Below are 18,497 nucleotides of genomic sequence, written 5' to 3'. Positions count from 1 at the left end.
AGCCATCTTGCATTAGGTGGGGAGGAGAGGATAATGGGGGAGGCTTGTGGGTGAAACGATTCGGTCTCACGTTGTCTTTGTAAAGACAAGCCAAGAAAATGTAGCCAGGAATACCTATGCCAGAGTACCCATTCGCATCCGCGTATAGGACCCGCTCAGTTAATTTGAAAATTTCTGAGGAGCTTTATCAATGGCCGCAGAACAAAATACATCTCGGTTGCTAACGACCATGCTTTTCCTCCGTCAGTCATTGTATCAAAACCACCAAATTTAAGATAAACTGTCGTGAATGGTCTGACTTGTCTCCGAAGAGACGGGAATCTGCCAAAGACCCGTCTGTGAGCACGGGATAAACATGAGCCTGCTGATTGATCTGGTTTCCAGGCTGGTGAAAAGGGATTTCTCTCAACATTTCACTGACCTTTTAATCTTACTTACCCATTTAGTGTAAGTATTCGGATAGCTCATTACATCTCCATGTCCGTCATGGCCTATTAAATAGATAAGCTGCTCGGGGAGCATCCTGTTTAATCTTATAAATTATTATTCTGTCCCTGTGTGTAGTGAAGTCATTATTAAAATCCATTGCTTTCTTAAGTACACCGACAGCAGTGTATTTGACTTGTTCCTTTGTTCAGTTGTGTCCTGAAGCCTTTCGTTGAAATGTCAATATCGTCTTCAATGTCCAATGTGAGATAATGCAGGGAAAAAAAGTTGGCAGTTTGCCAATTAATTTTCATAGTGAAATATATTGTAATATTGCCTCAGATTAAATATCACGACGCGTGTAACCATTTCAATCTCCCTTTTCAGCGCCCTGAATATGCACACACGCCCATATATATATACTGTCGGAGACCTCGTGGAACTGTTTAATTAGCCTGAGTTTTAAGTACCTCGCCTGGTGCCCTTGGGATGGAGCAAAGGGCTCAGTGTTAATGAGAGGGGGATTGATAGTAAAGAAAGACAAGGGATCTGTTCTCCCTCACCTCTGCCTCCCCTTCTTTCACCACACCACCTGTTTCCCTGTTTGCTTCATCTTCATTGTAATGGTCAATGGGTCAGTGTGTGTGTGTGTGTGTGTGTGTGTGTGTGTGTGTGTGTGTGTGTGTGTGTGTGAATATATATCCATAAATAAGTCCATGCCCCTGTCTTTACTCCTAACCTGTCCATATAGAAAATTGCTTTTTTGGAAATTAATATTTTAACATTTTGGGAAACACTTTCACTTTCTTCCTGAGAGTTGCATGTACATATTGACACCACACACATGTCTGTATGCAATGCTGTACATATGCCGCTGGAGTCAGAAGCAATCTTAGTTAGTACAGATTAGTTAAATGAGCAAGTCTGTGGTGTGTCATACCCATCTCCCTGCGTGCGTACTGTATCTTATCCTGAGCTAACCAACTGCTGGCTCAACCTGCAAGAATGGAGATTTGAGAAAGGCCTCAACAGTCTCTCTGCAGAATTCAGTAAATAGGAACAATCTAAAATCTTTTACAACAATTGCTTTATATTTTTACAGGAAAAGTATTTAGAGGACACCAAAGTTTTAAACTAATTGTCCGAGCAAACGGTAGCATACAGCGAAAAGGATTTTGGGTAAAGGTTATAAATAAACTCACTAAATGCTGAAAACAGTGTGTGTGTGTGTGTGTGTCTGTGTACCTGAGGCAGGGCTTGGACCACCGTATCCAACAGGGCTCTCATTCCTGTCGCCATCTTCAGCAGCTTCAGCACTGTGTGTGTGTGTGTGTGTGTGTGTGTGTGGGGGGAGAGCGAGAGCGAGAGAGAGAGAGAGAGAGAGAGAGATTTTAAGTGTGGGCATTTAGGGGGGAATCCCTTAGGTTCAATTACAGACTAAATGAGAAACATTCAACTGTGGAAAGGTCATTTCTTTATTTACACCCCGTGTAACACACACACACACACACACACACACACACACACACACACACACACACACACACATACACACACACCCACACAAACACACACAGACACACACCCACATGCATGCATACACATAAATACCGTGCTTTAGACATTAGCAGCTAATGTTACAGCTAACTGATATAATATATAATATATATATATATATATAATTTTTTTCAGCAAGTACATTTCAACACACCAGTAAGAACAAATCAATATTTCATTTTACTGACAGGATGTACAGAAAGTGCAGTTGGGACAAAGTGTGAGTGTGTGTGTGAGTGTGTGTGAAGCACTAAGTATAGTTTAATGTACCTCGTGCTATTCTCAGTACTCTCATGATCCGGATGATGGTGGGGTTGATGGGCAGGGCAGAACTGATCTCTATCTCCTCCAGGGTGATGCCCATCACTGACAGGAGCACAATGGCCAGGTCCAACTGGTTCCACCTGGCACAAGAACGGACACAAGCGCAAAGAACATTTTAGAATACAAAATAGAAGAAAAAGACGAAGACACATATGTTTTTCAAAATAAAATATTTCAATATTAGGTATTCAGTGGCTGTTAAAGTTCAAAGACTGATGTCTCTTATTTGCTTCCATAGACACAGCTAAAACGCCAGACCCGTTCACTTGTCGTCAGTGTTACCTGCTACTCCAATAACCTGCCTGTAAACCTGGCCCGAGAGTCACCCCAGATTATAAATCACACTATGCACAACGACTGCTCGCGGCGCTTGCTGACACTATATAAAAAGAGACAAAGTGCCAGCTGATAACTGTGTGATAAATTCACTCTATATCCGTCCATCTCCTTTCTCATTTCATTTTTGTCTTTGATCAGTCCAGCTTCCCCTCCCATATATCATCTGTGCCTCTTCTCTCGCCCTCTCCCACCTTATCTCTGTTGCTCGAACCATTTTCTCCTTATCCTCTCTCTCTCTCCTCTTTCACATTCACAAGCTGAATTAGGTAAATTACACTGAACTACCATCAGTGTAATATAAGCTCCTAAATTTCTTTCTGCCTTTAATTAGTCACCACATATCCCTGAAAAGAATAAGACATCAGTCTCATCCCTGTGCACATTTAGGTGAGGGACAAATCAATCAGTCTGAGTGAAGGAATGTGGGCGTGAATAGACCGCTGCTGAGTTGTCTGTACTGCAGAGGTCACACAAAGTACAAAGTAGTTTACAGTCAGTTGCAGAAACGGAAAGTTCAATAGTATCACATGCAGAGATTAGCTTTTTGTTATTCAAATGAAAAAACTCTCCTTATTAAAGGCTGTCACATTCAGATCAAATTAAAGTTCTATTTAATTAATTGAAAATGAATTAAAGTTTATCTTAGCATTATGGAATGTTGATTGTATCTAATTAGGGAAGTAAACATTGATTTGGTGGAGGCCAAAGAAGCTAATTATCATAAAGAAAACTGTAAACATGCTTCTTAAGGAGGACAGTTCGCTTTTCTTTCACAGAAGTGCTGATGCGTAGTAAATGTCATGAAATTTCATATTTGCACAGCAGTATGGTTTGTCAACTTAAAAACAGAACACATCAGAGCCTGCTCACATACTCTGGCATATTTCATAATCCTCCTTGTATGGTTAACACTGTTATTCGGTCCATTTCTAATGATCAAAGCAAAAGGCGGATTTGTTCAGCTGTTACACTTTGAACGGAAAAACTGTTTATTGTGGCACTATTTATATTATATGTTAATGCAAGGGATTATGGCACATGCCTGGAGACATGTTTCACTTTGTTCCACATCATACATGTGACTTAGCTGAATTGACAAAAACATAAGGCGATACCGTCATTTTTAGTGACATTAAATCTCCAACTGTTTTGAAATATGAAGCTCCTTTTGCAGCATCGAATCCAGGGGGGGGGGGGGGGTTGCGTTTTCAGGCAGGACATTTAAAAAGGAGAGTTGATGCATACACTTACATGCAGACAGAAAGAGAAGCTCTCATACGCAAGCACACTGCCAACACACAACGTTTTAAATATACACTGCACCTCTCTTTGAAGAAGCGGCGGAAGCCAAAGGCGATGAGTTTCAGTACTGATTCCAGCACAAAAGTGGAGGTAAAGAAATAGTTGCAGTACTTCAGGGCGAGATCCAGAGACTGGAAAGAGAGAGTAAAAAAGGGGTATGTTTGGTTGTGTGTGTGTGTGTGTGTGTGTGGGATATCAGCAGCATCACCAGGGAGAAAGTGTAGAACAGCCGTTGTTCCTATTGTTTGCAGAGTAAAACCAAGCATGCCAGAGGCAACAACAGAGCATCCTCACATTATGTCCTGTAACAAACACACATTTCTAAGATAAATTGTATTCGCAGTGTATTCAAATGTTCCGGAGGCAAGCGTGTTGTAATTGTTTTTTAACAGTCTGTCCAGCTTCCTGTCAGCGCGGAGACTGGATATGAATCTGCCGGCTGCTTTATCATTTCATAAACAGACCTGTAGCTTGTAACAAGTGGGAGGCGGCCAAATGTCAGGACCACTGGCTGACGACTGCAGCCGAGACCTGTGATATTTATCTGATGCTTGGCCAGTTGGAGAAAAGCTTGCTCCATGTTAAAGGTCAAATGGGCATCTAAACTAAAGAATAATCACTTTTCTCTCCCTCACACACACACACACACACACACACACACACACACACACACACAAAAAGAAACGCTATCAGGCTTTTCAACCTCCATTCATCACAAAAGAATGGACAGATGCGTGAACGGTACACTCTGACAGCGGCCCGGCGCCAAAATCAGCGGCGCAATCACAGCTCCTTTGTGAGGATTTGCAGCTACACGCAACACGCGCTACAGAGCCGGGACACAGTTTCACGGTGGTTGGACTGGTCAGTGGTATCACTGTGTCTTTTTTTTTTTTAAGATGCCGCTTTTTGGGGAAGCGAAGGCTTTTATGTAAATGCTGCAGTGCAGTGCAGGAAATCAGCTGCAAAAAAAAATGACAGACGCCAAAAACCTCCTGCATAAAAACCACCAGCATTAGTTCTATCGACAGAGGGCAACTTGTAGGAATCAGGAGAAGACGATGGTCCATGATATGTGGAAAAACTCTCCAAATATCCCTCACAGTGGCTCTAGTTTGGGCATCCCATCCCAAGAGAATCAGACCCTCACATGGTAGATTAAATCACGTAGTTTGAACTTGTCATTTATTTCAATTTAGCACATTCTGGGTCGGGGACTAGAGGCATCGCTGTGTGCAGCAGCCTCGCCAACATCTACTGACAGCCTGCACGTGAGGTGTTTAAGGGGACATCTGTAGATAACGTCCACAGAAAATAGCCTGGGCCACACTCTCCCGCACGAGTCTCTTCATGCACATCGGTCACCGGACGCTGCGCAAAGTAAGTATTAAGTCCTCGGCCTGTGGGAAACACTGTCTTTGTGCAGACAGGCAACCATTCCTTCTTACGTGAGGTTGATTGAAGTGCTCTAGGGACATGGTGATGACGTTGATGCAGATGATGAAGGTGATGATGAGGTCCAGGTAGTGGTTTGTGCACAGTGTGTGGATCATCAGGCGTATGTGGCCGTAGCTGGAATAGTAGGGCAGCTTTTGGGCTTCTGTTGGTGGAAAAAAGAAATACGTGAATGAAGCTTTTTTTAACATGGTACATTTTGTATCTGGTGGGGGACGTTTTCTCCTCGGGAAATATGCTCATCATTATGATCATACGGTTAGAAATCTATAAGTTGATTCCAAACAAACTGCTCTGATCTCTCTGGTGTGGAGCAGAGCATTTGTCCAGAGGACCTGCTCTACACTCAGCACGTTGAACGGGAAAACTTTGAAAGAGCTGAAATTACTCTCAACTGAAAATATCAGCAATTATGACACCTACTATTAGTGCATTTATTATTATCTGTCTGTCTCCACATCCATCTGTTTGTTTTTTACAGCGCAGGGGAAGTGTGAACTATTCATGCCCATCATTTCAGGCACTTTGTGTTTTGCATCTCCTTTTTTCAAGAAAGTACTTTTCATCTGATTTTCCCCATTTTAACTCTCAAACTCTTCCTGCCCCATCCTCTGTTACGCAACTCCTGTCTCTTCCTAAAACAGTCCATGTGCCTGTTTTATTTATTTTTTTTAACTCTCCCCGAGCTTCTGGCTACTTCCAAACTCCAGCCCCTCCTCTCCTCTGAGCAGTCTCTCTTACTCCTCCTCTTCTTTTCCATGCGCCTCTGGCGCTTCTCCTCTCGCCTCTTGGCCTCCTCCACCTCCTGGTGCTGGCGGCACTTGTGGAAGTTCTCCACCACCACACCAACGAACATGTTAAGGACGAAGAAGCTGACGATGAGAAGGAAGGAGATGAAATACAGCAGCATCCATGGGTTGTTGTTGGTCACCGGCTGCGGTGGAAGTGATGCAGTTTGTTCACGGTGTGATTTTTGAAAGAAGGAGGTAAGAAACAAAAACAGAGATGAGAGAGAAAGAGAAAATGTGTTAGTCAGGTAAAAAGATACAGAGAAAAATATTTACATTTTGGGCAGTGAAGATTTTTATTTATTTTTCATGAGAAATTGCTGTTGTACAGCGTAGATACAGGTACCTGTTGGTCCACACCCACAGCATCCAGGCCGTGATACATGATGTTAACCCAGCCGTCTTTGGAGGCAAGTACAAACAGGGACATCAGAGCCTAGACAACAGAAGCCAGAGAACAGAAAGGAAAGCTGAAATGCTTATTTTACCGAGCAAAGATTGTCTTTTGTTCAAAATGTGCTTCCCATGCCTGAGAGAAACAACACACATGATGCAAAAAAGAAAGCCACTAACCTGTCCCAGGTTGTCAAAGTTGTACTTATGGTGAACCCACTTGTAGTTGGCTTGCATACAGTCAGACTTGTTGGTAATGTTTTTGACATCGGGGCCGAAGCAGTAGAAGAACTTGCCTTTAAACAGCTGTCAGAAGAACAGTGGCATCAAGCTGTTGTTGCAGTTACTTATAAAAAAGAAAACGGAGAAATAAGCCTTCATAGGGCCCCACGGTGAGATGAAAGGATGCTCTTGAGTGAAATAATGAGCTGGTCAAAGATCAGCCCGGCCGACAATTTTGTGCAGCGATGAAAGAAGACGGGAGAGGATAAGAGCTCAGTGAAGGGTGTTTCAGAGTGCACGTGCTTCGAAACGCAAGAGGTAAAGGACAGGGGGGAGTTAAGAGGGTTTTTCTTCCAAAAAATCCTGCACACCAAAACGTAATTTACAAAAGCTGACATGCGAAAGAATATGCTTCCTACCTGTACTCCAAGGATGCCAAAGATGATGAAGAAAGCACAGCAGATGAGGACAATGTTGCCAATGGGTTTGAGAGACGTGATGAGGGTCTCCACCACCAGCTTCAGACCCGGAGCTCTGCTAATCACCCTGGAGGAGAAAGAGGAGAACTAAAATGAACAGATGAAACCGGCAACACGAGTGGGAATAACAAAGCAGAAGTTTATGAAAAACACTGTCTATGTATTAGACAGCATGTGCATTTTCAGGTGTTGCTGACTTATTTGATGAAAAACATTTTCCTTGTTCCCTATATATTTATTACATACTGTGTGGCCAGAAGGAAACTCCAAGAAAAAAGGATACTTCTGATAAATTACAGCTAAAGTTGTCTGTCTGCTTTTGAGACTGAAGAAACAGAAAAAAACAATGTTGTTTTAAAAAAAAAAACAAAAAAAAAACCTTACCTGAGGGGACGCAATGTTCTCAGCAACCTAAGTACTCTGAGCACCCCGAGGATCTTGGCCCCACCCGCCATGGACACAACAATGTCAACCAGAGACACAAACACCAGGAAGCCATCCAAAATGTTCCAGCTGCTGCGGAGATACGCCTGCTCCCCCACATACAGACCCATGGAGACCACCTGAAGACGACAGAAGAAAGAGGTGAATCCAACGATGAGAGATGGCCGTTGTACCGGCCTCATATTAAACACGCACACCGCTGGATCCAGTGTTTGGCTTGGCAGCAGTGGAAGCATTGTGCCTACAAAAAAAGGAGGCTGCCACTGACATTTGAAGCTGTTTGCCAAGTGTCCAGCAAAGCCGCAGAGGGATTGTGGGGGATGGCATACAAACATATCAAGATGGTTGAAAGATCGGTGCTTGGCAAACATGATGTGTCTGAATGCAAAAAATGTAAACGGAATGTAAAACACTTGTGTGAGTGTGTTTTGAGTTCGCAATTCTTATCAACATGTGTATTGTAATTTACTTGGTGTTGAAATGAGTATTAGTATATACAGTATTCAGAATGGTATTGCTTATTACAAACAAATACTATGATTAGAACTAGTGAATACTGTAGATTTTGGAGAGAGCAGCATTGTGTTTGAAGCCGGCGCATGAAATAATCTTGAAAAAATGTTCAATCTGTCCTGTGCTTTTTATTTGGCTACGTCTTGTTCACAGCACCACACCATGTTGGAGTCCTACAGAGAGATTAATGCTACACAATCAACCACACAGCAACACACAGCAAGGAGATACACAGGGCGCAGACAGACACAGGCGTTTACGGCCCGGCCAGGAGGCTGACAAGTCCGCAGCTCATTGATGGGCTGTGATTGGTTAATAATTGATAGCGGGGGTGCATGATTGATAGCCCACTTGTGCCAGAGCCTTTTTTCGCAGAAAATACAAAGACGGTAGAAGAGGGGGGGAGAGAGGGAAGGATGGAGGATGGAGAAAAACAAGAACGTCCAAGAGTCGGGGGGGGGGGGACTGATGAGAACAATGGGACCCTAAGGAAGTGAAAACAGACTTAAAAAAGCTGTGTGGGGGTGTGCTGGCGATGGGCCGCGTTCATAAGAGGAGGCTAGCCACTAATTAATGACATCGCTTAATTGCTTTATTCTCCAAAGGAACATGGAGACTGCCATGAAAAGAAGGGGAAGGGCTGGGCTGTGGGAGCGCTGAGGAAAAGTTAAGTCAATGTGAAAGAAATGAGGGAGACAAGAAAGAAAGGAGGCCCCGGTGTAGCACGGCCACACGCGACACTTGGGACACATCTGCAGAGAGAGGCAGGTTGTAAAATGTTACCTTGAGTGTCATCTCGCCCACGAAGATGGCAGTAAAGATGTAGTTGGAGATGGTGAGGAAGACTCTCTCCTGGACAGACAAACAGACGAGGGAGAGAGGGAGAGAGAGAGAAGGGGTTTACGGTCAGAAAGGGGGAGATAGGGCAGTTAGGGGTAGTAAAAGTTTACTTACTGCTGCTTTTAGAAAATGATATTGAATTCATCCTCGGAGAATACAAAAAGCTGTCACACAGTCAAACACACACACACACACACACACACACACTTCAGATGGATTTACCAAGCTGCCCTGTAATATCTTGGGCCTCTCGAGAGCTACTGTGATGCAGTTGGAGAAGATGAAGGCCAGCACCACATAGTCAAACAGCTTATGGGCTATGATGGACTGGCAGATCTGTCTGAACCTGGAAGGAGAGCAGAGGAGAGGAGAAGAGGGGGGGAGCAAAAAAAAGTATCTGAAATCAGCATTTCGACAGAGACTAAAAAAGTGGGGTAACACTCTTTGGACGTTAGGCCGCACTAAAACCCTCTTCCATCCAATCAGGATGGGAGCCAAGTTCCCCCACTGTGCACGGGAGCTCCCCTCATATCTCGGTGAGTAAATAACCTCATTCAGCCCCTGTTTACACTGCTCCTAATTCAAAACAAATTACATTAACAACACTCTCAGAGGCAACAGACTCCTGAGCAGAGCGCACCGCTGGGAGAGTCGAACAGAGAGATAAGAGAGAAACAAACACACACACACACAAAGAGACAGAGAGAGACAAAAGGCAGTGGTGGGACATATGAATACTGAATATGTATTTCAAATGTGACACTGTGTACTGCCAAAAAGCAATGAGTTATTACCACTGCAGTGTTTGTTGGAACAGATGAAAAGAAACGGAAGTGAATCACGAAAAGGGAGGCATCAAATTTATTCTATTTCGGAACACACATGGAGACATTTTAATGTCCTTTTATTTGAAGGCTCGACCGTATTCAAACCCTCCCTTTGCAGATCATGACACAACTTCCCTGCACGTTAATGCCAATATGTAATGAATTGCCTATGGTAACAGATGTAACCCCCCCCCCCCCCCCCCCCCCCCCCCCCGAAGCCCTGCTCCTTTCCCTTACAGGAGGCGACAGTGTCGAAAATATCCCTTTGTTATTTACAAGGCGGGGATCGATACTCTAATGTAGTCCTGCTCTGCGGAAGCCTGGCAACGTGTCCTTCCTATTGATGAGATGGGGAGCAGAATCTTCAATCCCTGATGAAGCTTCGGTGAGACGCTGTTGTGTCCTGTGGTCAACCCGATCATGTGCGTGTATGTGAGGGAGGCAGCGGAGACATGAGCCGTAAAGGAGCCCACATGTCAACTCAACACACTTTTGATGCAGTCACTCCACTAACACATGCACTTGATTCAATTTGGGGAAGAAAAGCAGCAGAGCAGGTCATAATGCTGACTCACTTGTTCTGTGGGGAGAATAGGAAGACGGACCAATCCTCTCTGGTCTCACACCAGTCTGGTCTGTACGCCTCTAGCATCTTCTCGATGCGGAAGCACAAGCTCTGCAACAAACACAATCATGAAACACACACAGACACAGACACACACGAAGAAGACACACACAGACCTGCACAGAGAAACATCCTGTTTGGACTCTATCTGAATTATATACACGAGTGAAACACTTCAATAGCAACAGCTTGGAGCGTCTTCCAACACCGCCATCTGTATAGCTCTCTCCCCCGCTGTCTAAATAGTCCTTTCTAATTAACCTTGTTTCTCTTGTACACAGACTTGTTTACAATGAAAAACAATGGGAATCCCACGAGTGCAGGCGCTACACAGAGAACTTGGAGATCCTGCACAAGACAGCAGGAGATTATTGCACGTGTAAAATCCTGTACTTTAACACAAAAGCTAATATCTGTTACATAGTGTCTTAGTGATGCTTACACCCCCCACACACACAAACACAGAGCAGAAACCTACATATTCAATGTCATCGTCCAGGTCCTCCCGGTCCTTGCTTCGTGCGTTCACCTGGGGGAAGACGTCAGTCAACAGTTGGCTCTGGGGGTTCGCCCCTCCAGCTTGCTCAGTCTGGTGTCTGGGTGGGAGCTGGAGAAGCTGGGACAGTGGAGTCTTCCCATTACAGTCTTGGTGGACCCCTCCTAAGCCTCCAAGACTGTCGAGCCCACCGCCACCACCTCCACTGATTATTATCCCCCCAGAGAAGCTCTTCTTCCTGTGGAGTGTCATGGGGGGCGCTGGGTGGTGTGGAAGTGGCAGTGGAAGCGGTGGGGGTCCGGGGACCTGCAGCAGGTGGGGCAGCTCCAGTGATAGAGCTCTGCGGTCTCTCCTGGGCACAAAGTGACCTGGGAGCACAGGATGGGGAAGGTGGAGAGAGTGAGAAGCAACGGGAGGAGGGGAGAGCAGAGCCTCCTCCTCATCTGGTTGGACATGTCGGCGTGGGGATGAGGAGGCACGGGGACCACGGATACGGAGACTTCCCCCAACCAACCCTCCGAGGCCACCTAGGCCGTAGCCATAGAAGGACCTTGCAGAGGTGAAGGCTGGACTAGCGCAGGGAGATGAGGAAGAGCAGGGGTGGATGCCTCCCAGGCTGTTCCAGCTGGAGCGACGGGCCCAAAAGGCCTGAGGCTGGGGAGATGCTGGGCGCCCCCAGTTGTGGTAACGCCGACCTGAATACTAAGGGAGAGAGAGGGAGAGAGAAAGGGAGAGGATTCTTCCATCACCTGTAATTCTCAGCCATATCCCATCTGGATCTGTTCTGGCCGCCTCACGTTCACAAATAAACCTAAATACAACTGATTCGAAAACCACACACATCTTGTTAAAGTAAATAAGGTAGAATAAAAACAATGCAATCATATGCTACTGATGACACAAAATGTGGAGGTACCTCTGTGAGAGTAGCCCGCACTTAAACAAACTCAATTAAGTGCCATGGCATTTAATAAACTAATTAAACAGTTGATGTGAAAAACGGAATGCTTCGAATCAATGAGGCAATAAAAACAACTCTGCTATACCACTGATGCCAATGTGGCATCTAAAAATACAGACACAATTTACAGAGAAATTACCTGTAACATTTCTGTCACACAGTTTCGGTCACATCAAAACGTAATGACCAGTCATTCAACCAGCAACGGACAAACAGCCCAGCAGCTCTGTGTTTTCCTGCCTCTCTCATTACAGCCATTTCCACTCACCACAGCCCTCTGCTCCAGGTTGGCCCTGCCGAGAGAAATGGCACTATTCTTCCTGGAGCCGAGAGCAAAGGTCAACCTCTCCCCTGGAAACAGACCGGCAGGAAGTGAGGACAAGTCCAGGTGCCCATTTGGGGTCAGCGTACTGATCTTTGGGTCTGAAGGACAAGGGGCAGGGGAAAGAAAAGGGATATAAGGGGACGGGGAATAAAGATAAGGAAAAGACAGGAGAATTGTAATATGAATGAGAGGTGAAAACAGTCAGAATAAGAAAGGAAATAAAAAGCATTGAGCGAGACTGTTGCTCCCCTTGTTTGCTATTTCCCTGTTGCCTGTTGCCACATCAACATAACTTTGCATAATTCATCAGTCTCAACCATTTAAATGTCCTGAAGAAAGGTTATGGACGACTCAGAGAGACAGGGGGAAGGATTGATTTACTCTAAATCAACTCACAAGAGAAAGAGAGGGGCCATGTTTTCCATGAATTACCTAGACCGTGGCGTCCCAGCATAGTGTAATTTGTCCTCCCGCAGTTTCATAAGGATCCAACATTTTTTGGACACCTCTCATACTAATATAAAAGATCAGTTTTGTGCCGTCGCGTCACCGTGGAGTTATGTGCAGCACTCTTCGCCCAGCTGTCGCGCCTGCTCAATCTCTCTTAGATATCGGTAGATATCGCTTGCACCAAATTTAAGGAAATTCCCGTAAGACGTTGTTGAGATATTGTATTGACCAGAAAGAGACGGAAAGACGGACACAGCCCGTCAGTCACAAAAGAAAATGCCTCTGGAAAGAAACGCCGTATAGCTCTTGAGATGCTCAGTACCTGAGAGATGCAGAGAGTCTCTCTGCTTATCGTTCTCCTCAAAATTACAGGAAGACCTGTCATCATCTGAGTAAGAGCGGTTTGCATCTCCCTGTATTGAGGACGGTGAGGGAAAATGAATGAGGGAGGGAGAGATAGAGAGGGAGGCGGAGAAAGAGAGGACGAGCATGTCAGGGCATTGAGTAACAAGAGATACAATCACAAGCAAGTTTGAAAATCATCATTCATACCTATACGTTTCTTTAAATTGCACAATAAGATGACAGCATGTTTCAAACCATAAGAATTGAATAACTGAAATTGTGGCTGAATTTGTTAAGTTGCTAACTGTACCTAAAACCAAAGTGTCTCACCTCAGCTTGAAAGCCCTCAACCAAGATGGCAACCAATAAATTGAAGAGCACATAGTTTCCAAACGTCATGAGAGCCACAAAATAGAGAGCGGCAAAGGGCGAGGTGGAGGCCATGCCGTTGTACAGCACCATGTTCCAGTCCTCCTGAGTCAGAATCTACAGCAAATGAACAGAAGGTGCACACACACATTGCACACACACACACACAGACACACACACACACACACACACACACACACAAAATAAAATGTGGTTACAGGTACAAAGAATTTACACATAACTTGCTCACAAGCACATCTGTTCCGCTTGTGAAATGAAAGTGTTGAAAGTGTGTGTGTGTTTGTGTGTGTGTGTCTAGTATTATTTGTACCTGAAAGACAGTGACAATGGCCCAGAGCAGCGAGTCAAAGTTCTTCCTGTCAGGCACCGTGTCTCCTGCCTCCGTCTTCAGACTGAACTTACAACCAAATATATGCATCCCCAGGATACTGCAACACAAGAAAAGGTTTCCCCAGGAAGATTTTAGCCATACATACTGGTCATGGAGGGCACATCATATACACACACACACACACACACACACACACACACACACACACACATCCATCTATTCAGATTAAGATATGGATTCCTCTTTCATTTGAAGATTTTTTTTCTGTCTTCCACTCTCATATTTCCCTCCGGCCTGCTTCCTTTTACCTTCACCCATCTGTTTGCAGTTGTCACGCCATTCACATCCCCATTTATCTCAATTATGGAGAGGTTTTAAAAGTTTTAGCTGAGAAGCACTGAACATTAATTAAGCTCCCAAAAAGCTACAGTGGCGAGATGCCAAACGCCTTGGTCACATGTCTTGGTCCATTTATTTTTGATTGCTGTGGTGTAAAGAAGCAGCTTGGCAGGTACGCATAAACACACACACACACACACACACACACACACACACAAACACACATGTGGGGTTCCAAACACATACTGTCCATCACTTGAGATTTAACAGTTGACCAACAAGAATGATAAACATGATGCTTTGCCAAATTCAGGTAAAGGCAAAGCATTGCTAAGGGTGTAGTACTTCTAACAGTATAATACAGCAAAAAGTACAGATATTAATGTCAGTTTTAAATTAAACCAAATTGTCACCATGCCATAGTAATTTGAGATCAGTCTCTGTGTGTCAGTTTAATAGCGATGGTTTATTCTTATCACTGTTCTTTGGCCCAAAGCCTATTGGTCTTATTTAATGGAATCCCAAATGTTTTATGCAGTCAAACAAACTGTGAAGTAATGCTGGAGAAGAAGACGGGTCAAAGAGATAATCCTTGATGCTGATGAGATATGATTTTCTGTGGGGTCAGCCATCGCTGTCAGCAGCCTGGTCCATGCTCATGTGCTGATTTATTCCATCAGGGCTTTTCATTTTGGTTATTTAAAGGTTTGGAGTGACAACAAAACAGCCCGTCTTGGGTTCTTTAAACCCATCACAGAGTGCAGCACAGCGCATATGAAGCCATGTCCCCCTTCCCCCTCTGTTACCTGAAGATGAAGATGAACAGCATGAGCAGCATACAGAAGGTGGCCACGTTGTCCATCGTCTTCATCAGCACCACCAGCTGCCGCCTCAGCGCCGGCATGAACCGCACCAGCTTAATGACCCTCAGCAGCCGGAAGGTCCTCAGCACTGACAGCCCGCCGTCTGCCTGGCCGATGATCTCACACACACTGGTGTGTGTGTGTGTGTGTGTGTGTGTGTGTGTCCAATTGCATGGATGTGTACGATTGTGTCGGTAACAGAGTGAGATAGAGAGAAAGTGATAAAAGAAATGGAGGGTTGCAGAGAAATTAGGGAATGTGGAGTTAGATAAAAAAAAAAAAATCAATGTGAAGGAGGGAAAGACCAAAGAAGAGGAGATTAAATAAGAGGACATTGCTGTATTTTTATAGTAAGTATCACTACTATACATTTTCAGAATACAGAAATTCTACGACCATACATAAACCAAACTGTTGATAAGGAGTATCTCGAAAATGTACATATTGTATCTATAAGCTACTGAACGTTTGTACCATTAAAAAGAAGCAGTGTGTAGTAATGCAAAGCTTCATGTGGAATAGATAAAAAAAAAAAAAGACTGGAGGAGTTAATGTTCTGGACATGAGGAATATGTCAAAATGCATTTGGATACAAGTTTTGACAACCCATGTAGCAATATGATAGTTTTGGGACATATATTGGGACATTGATTAGTTAATTTGATTCAATCCAATATCAATCTGCGACTATTCTGATAAACGTTTAATTGTTTTTTTTTCAAGGGTGAAAACAAAAGGTTTCCATATTCCAGCTTCGCTAGTGTGAGGATATTCTGTTTTAAGTTTCTCGGTTGTAGTTAAGTACATAACTTTGGGTGTAGTTGAAGACATCACCTTGACATTAAAAACTGTATTTTTTAGCACTTTTCTGATATTTCATGGACATGTTCTAAACGTACGTCCTTAAGCATATATATCACACTTTGTTATACGATAATACTGATTAAATGACTAAATGTCTACGTTGACAATAAGCAGCCCTTCCGTTGATTACAGACCTGATGATAACAATGATGCCGTCAAATATGTTATAGGGATTCCTCAGGTACTCGAAGAAGCCAAACGCAGTCAACTTGAGGATCATCTCCAGCGTGAACATGCTGGTGAAGACGATGTTGCAGATCTCCAGCACATTGGTCAGCTCGTCGGGCTGGGCGGAGGAAGGTCGCACAAACAGGAGGAAAAAAGAAAAACAGTGAGTGACATGTGGAAGTGGGTAGGGAAGGAATGGTACAGGCAAGAGACAAGACCGATATTGAACCACTGCTTTGCAGCTGTGTTGAAAAAATGGAGGAATTAACAAACACATATTATTTCATATCGGAAACAGACTGGAAAAGGGAAACAAAGTGTGTGTTTTTGGCGACAGCCGTTCAACTGAAATTTAAATTGTAAAGGGCAGAAAAAAACCATCAGCAAATCGGAAAAGCAAAATGAGAAATGGGATGGAGAGGATGTAAGGTCTATACAGCACATGGTGTCAGACAAAGGCTGAATAGGCGGCCGTTATCTGGATCTGGCAAAGGAACACATGCACACACAAACCACACACACACACACTCCTGCTCCGGTCAATCCTGGGTTTATTTCCATTTGTATCTGTGCATGCATAAGCCTGTGTGTGCGTGTGTGTGTGTGCGTGTGTGTGTGTGTGTGTGTGAGCCTGAATGTGCGTTACACACGATATGGATCAGATGCTTTCACTGATACCCCCTGTGAATTTCAGTTTCAAAGCCAGTGAAGAAATAGCTGGTTAGCCCTGCCAAAGTTAGCAAACCATGTCAGAGAAAAACACACTCTCGCTCCCTCCCCTCCTCTAATCCGCTTTTTTCTCTCAATCCATCTTCAACCCCCGAGTTTTCATCCATTTTTCTTTCTCTTCCGTGGTCTCGTTATCAGGCGGGCCCATCTATTCCCAATCGATATCCTCCTGTCCATCAGGGGAGGGTGAACGGGAGAGGAAAAAATCCCAGTTGGAGGGAAGGGAAAAGTGGAGTAAGACGAGGGATTATTTGGGAGGACATGATGGATGGGCTGGAGAGGAGAAAATAATGCTCGATGAGAGGTGAGAAGGAGCAAGAGTGTACAAGGGATGGAATGAAAGGAAACAATCTCACAACACTAGTCCAAGTCTGGTTTTAGCTACACTGTTTCAATCTGGAAAACATCTACTGAGGCTCATCAGAGCTCGGTGTCAAGAAGCAGTGGCCTGCACATTGGTTTTAGATGACAACACGACATCACCTCTAATCCGGAATTATTCCCATTTGTGGGTGTAAGCTTCCGCCGACCAATCAAGGTTACAGGAAATGTGGTCACAATCTCCCCTTCTGTGTCTGAGTAATGGCGTTGAACAATGGCCAGAAAAGTGAAAAGAAAAGAAACCGTGAAGTTGACATTTTGGATAGAAAATGTCCTCACTCCCATAAGAAATTGATATGAAATTTTGTCATGATTAGATTTAGTTTCAGGAGTCATGGTGACCTTCACCTTTGACCACGGAATTCTGACCTCGAATGAAAGAGGACGTTTTTTTGCCGGATGCAATGAAATTCCTTCCCGGCGTTCCCGAGATATCGCATTTATAAGAATAGGATGGACATGAGGTCACAGTGATCACAGTGAACTTGATATTTGTCGACCAAAGTCTAATCAGATTCAACTTTGAGTCCATGTGGACATTTGAGCCATATCTGAAGTAATTCTCTCTGGGCGTTCCCAAGAGTGGGACTGAAACACAAAGCTGTCCACGGCTGATGCCGGCGGACGAGACAGAGCAAACAAAATGTCATTAAACGGAAATTCGTGAAGATGATGTTGTAGTAGGAAATAGAGGATGTAGGGATGAATGTCCACTGATGCCCTGATGGAGAGTTTGGTCCCTGTGCAGTTTGCACTGGCCTTGACCAATGTCCAGAGCACTCTCACTGGACCGAAGACCAAACACAGGATATGAGATTTATTGCTATTGACAGAACCATCACATCCCCTGACATCACATTTTAACTCAGACAAAATACCATCATTTTCCACCCTCCCCTCGCTTTCTCCCTCCTCGCTGCTTTCCTTCTTCTTGCCCCATTTTACCTTTAATTCTCAAAACCAGGTTTCCTCCTCATTTTTTCTCCCGTGTTGCTCCCAACCTTTACTATCCATCTCCTCGAAGATATTTCATATTTAATCCAGTCAAACAAATGTTCTCTCTCGTTTTCTCCCTCTAAATGTGCCCTCAGTGCATGCATGTTTCTTATATATGAATATGAATGAATGAACTACAGCTTCCCAGCCTGAATTCCAATGTGCCAACTTCTTTTCCACAGGCATGAACATACTCAGGAAATGGGCAGTTTACCTTTAAACTCAATGTGTCGCATTCAACATGATAATGACCTTTGATCATCAAAAGTCCAAGGTCATACCTGTACCAAACAATACACAATTCCCCTACAGGCAGGTTGTGGTG

At 44.2% G+C, this 18,497-nt stretch overlaps 1 protein-coding gene across 3 annotated transcripts in view; it reads right to left on the bottom strand.

Moving 5' to 3' along the window:
• The window catches only part of cacna1ia (calcium voltage-gated channel subunit alpha1 Ia), a 126,025-nt gene that overhangs the window by 20,703 nt on the left and 86,825 nt on the right, over positions 1-18,497 (bottom strand). For all 3 annotated transcript variants that reach the window (XM_035614439.2, XM_035614443.2, XM_035614442.2), the window contains exons 11-29: positions 16,033-16,184; positions 14,978-15,163; positions 13,812-13,929; positions 13,442-13,597; positions 13,089-13,179; positions 12,260-12,414; positions 11,013-11,732; positions 10,485-10,585; positions 9,305-9,428; positions 9,026-9,094; positions 7,670-7,848; positions 7,226-7,352; positions 6,765-6,890; positions 6,538-6,627; positions 6,145-6,337; positions 5,397-5,548; positions 3,970-4,079; positions 2,254-2,387; positions 1,672-1,742 (exon numbers count right to left, since the gene is read on the bottom strand). In XM_035614439.2, the coding sequence (XP_035470332.1) occupies positions 1,672-1,742; positions 2,254-2,387; positions 3,970-4,079; positions 5,397-5,548; positions 6,145-6,337; positions 6,538-6,627; positions 6,765-6,890; positions 7,226-7,352; positions 7,670-7,848; positions 9,026-9,094; positions 9,305-9,428; positions 10,485-10,585; positions 11,013-11,732; positions 12,260-12,414; positions 13,089-13,179; positions 13,442-13,597; positions 13,812-13,929; positions 14,978-15,163; positions 16,033-16,184 (3,054 nt within the window). The remainder of the gene's footprint in view (positions 1-1,671; positions 1,743-2,253; positions 2,388-3,969; positions 4,080-5,396; positions 5,549-6,144; positions 6,338-6,537; positions 6,628-6,764; positions 6,891-7,225; positions 7,353-7,669; positions 7,849-9,025; positions 9,095-9,304; positions 9,429-10,484; positions 10,586-11,012; positions 11,733-12,259; positions 12,415-13,088; positions 13,180-13,441; positions 13,598-13,811; positions 13,930-14,977; positions 15,164-16,032; positions 16,185-18,497) is intronic.

This window comes from Scophthalmus maximus, chromosome 17, assembly GCF_022379125.1.
Source record: "Scophthalmus maximus strain ysfricsl-2021 chromosome 17, ASM2237912v1, whole genome shotgun sequence".
Lineage (NCBI taxonomy): Eukaryota > Metazoa > Chordata > Actinopteri > Pleuronectiformes > Scophthalmidae > Scophthalmus > Scophthalmus maximus.
The sequence above is the reverse complement of the archived record's forward strand: the minus strand, read 5'-3'. Positions and strand labels throughout refer to the sequence as shown.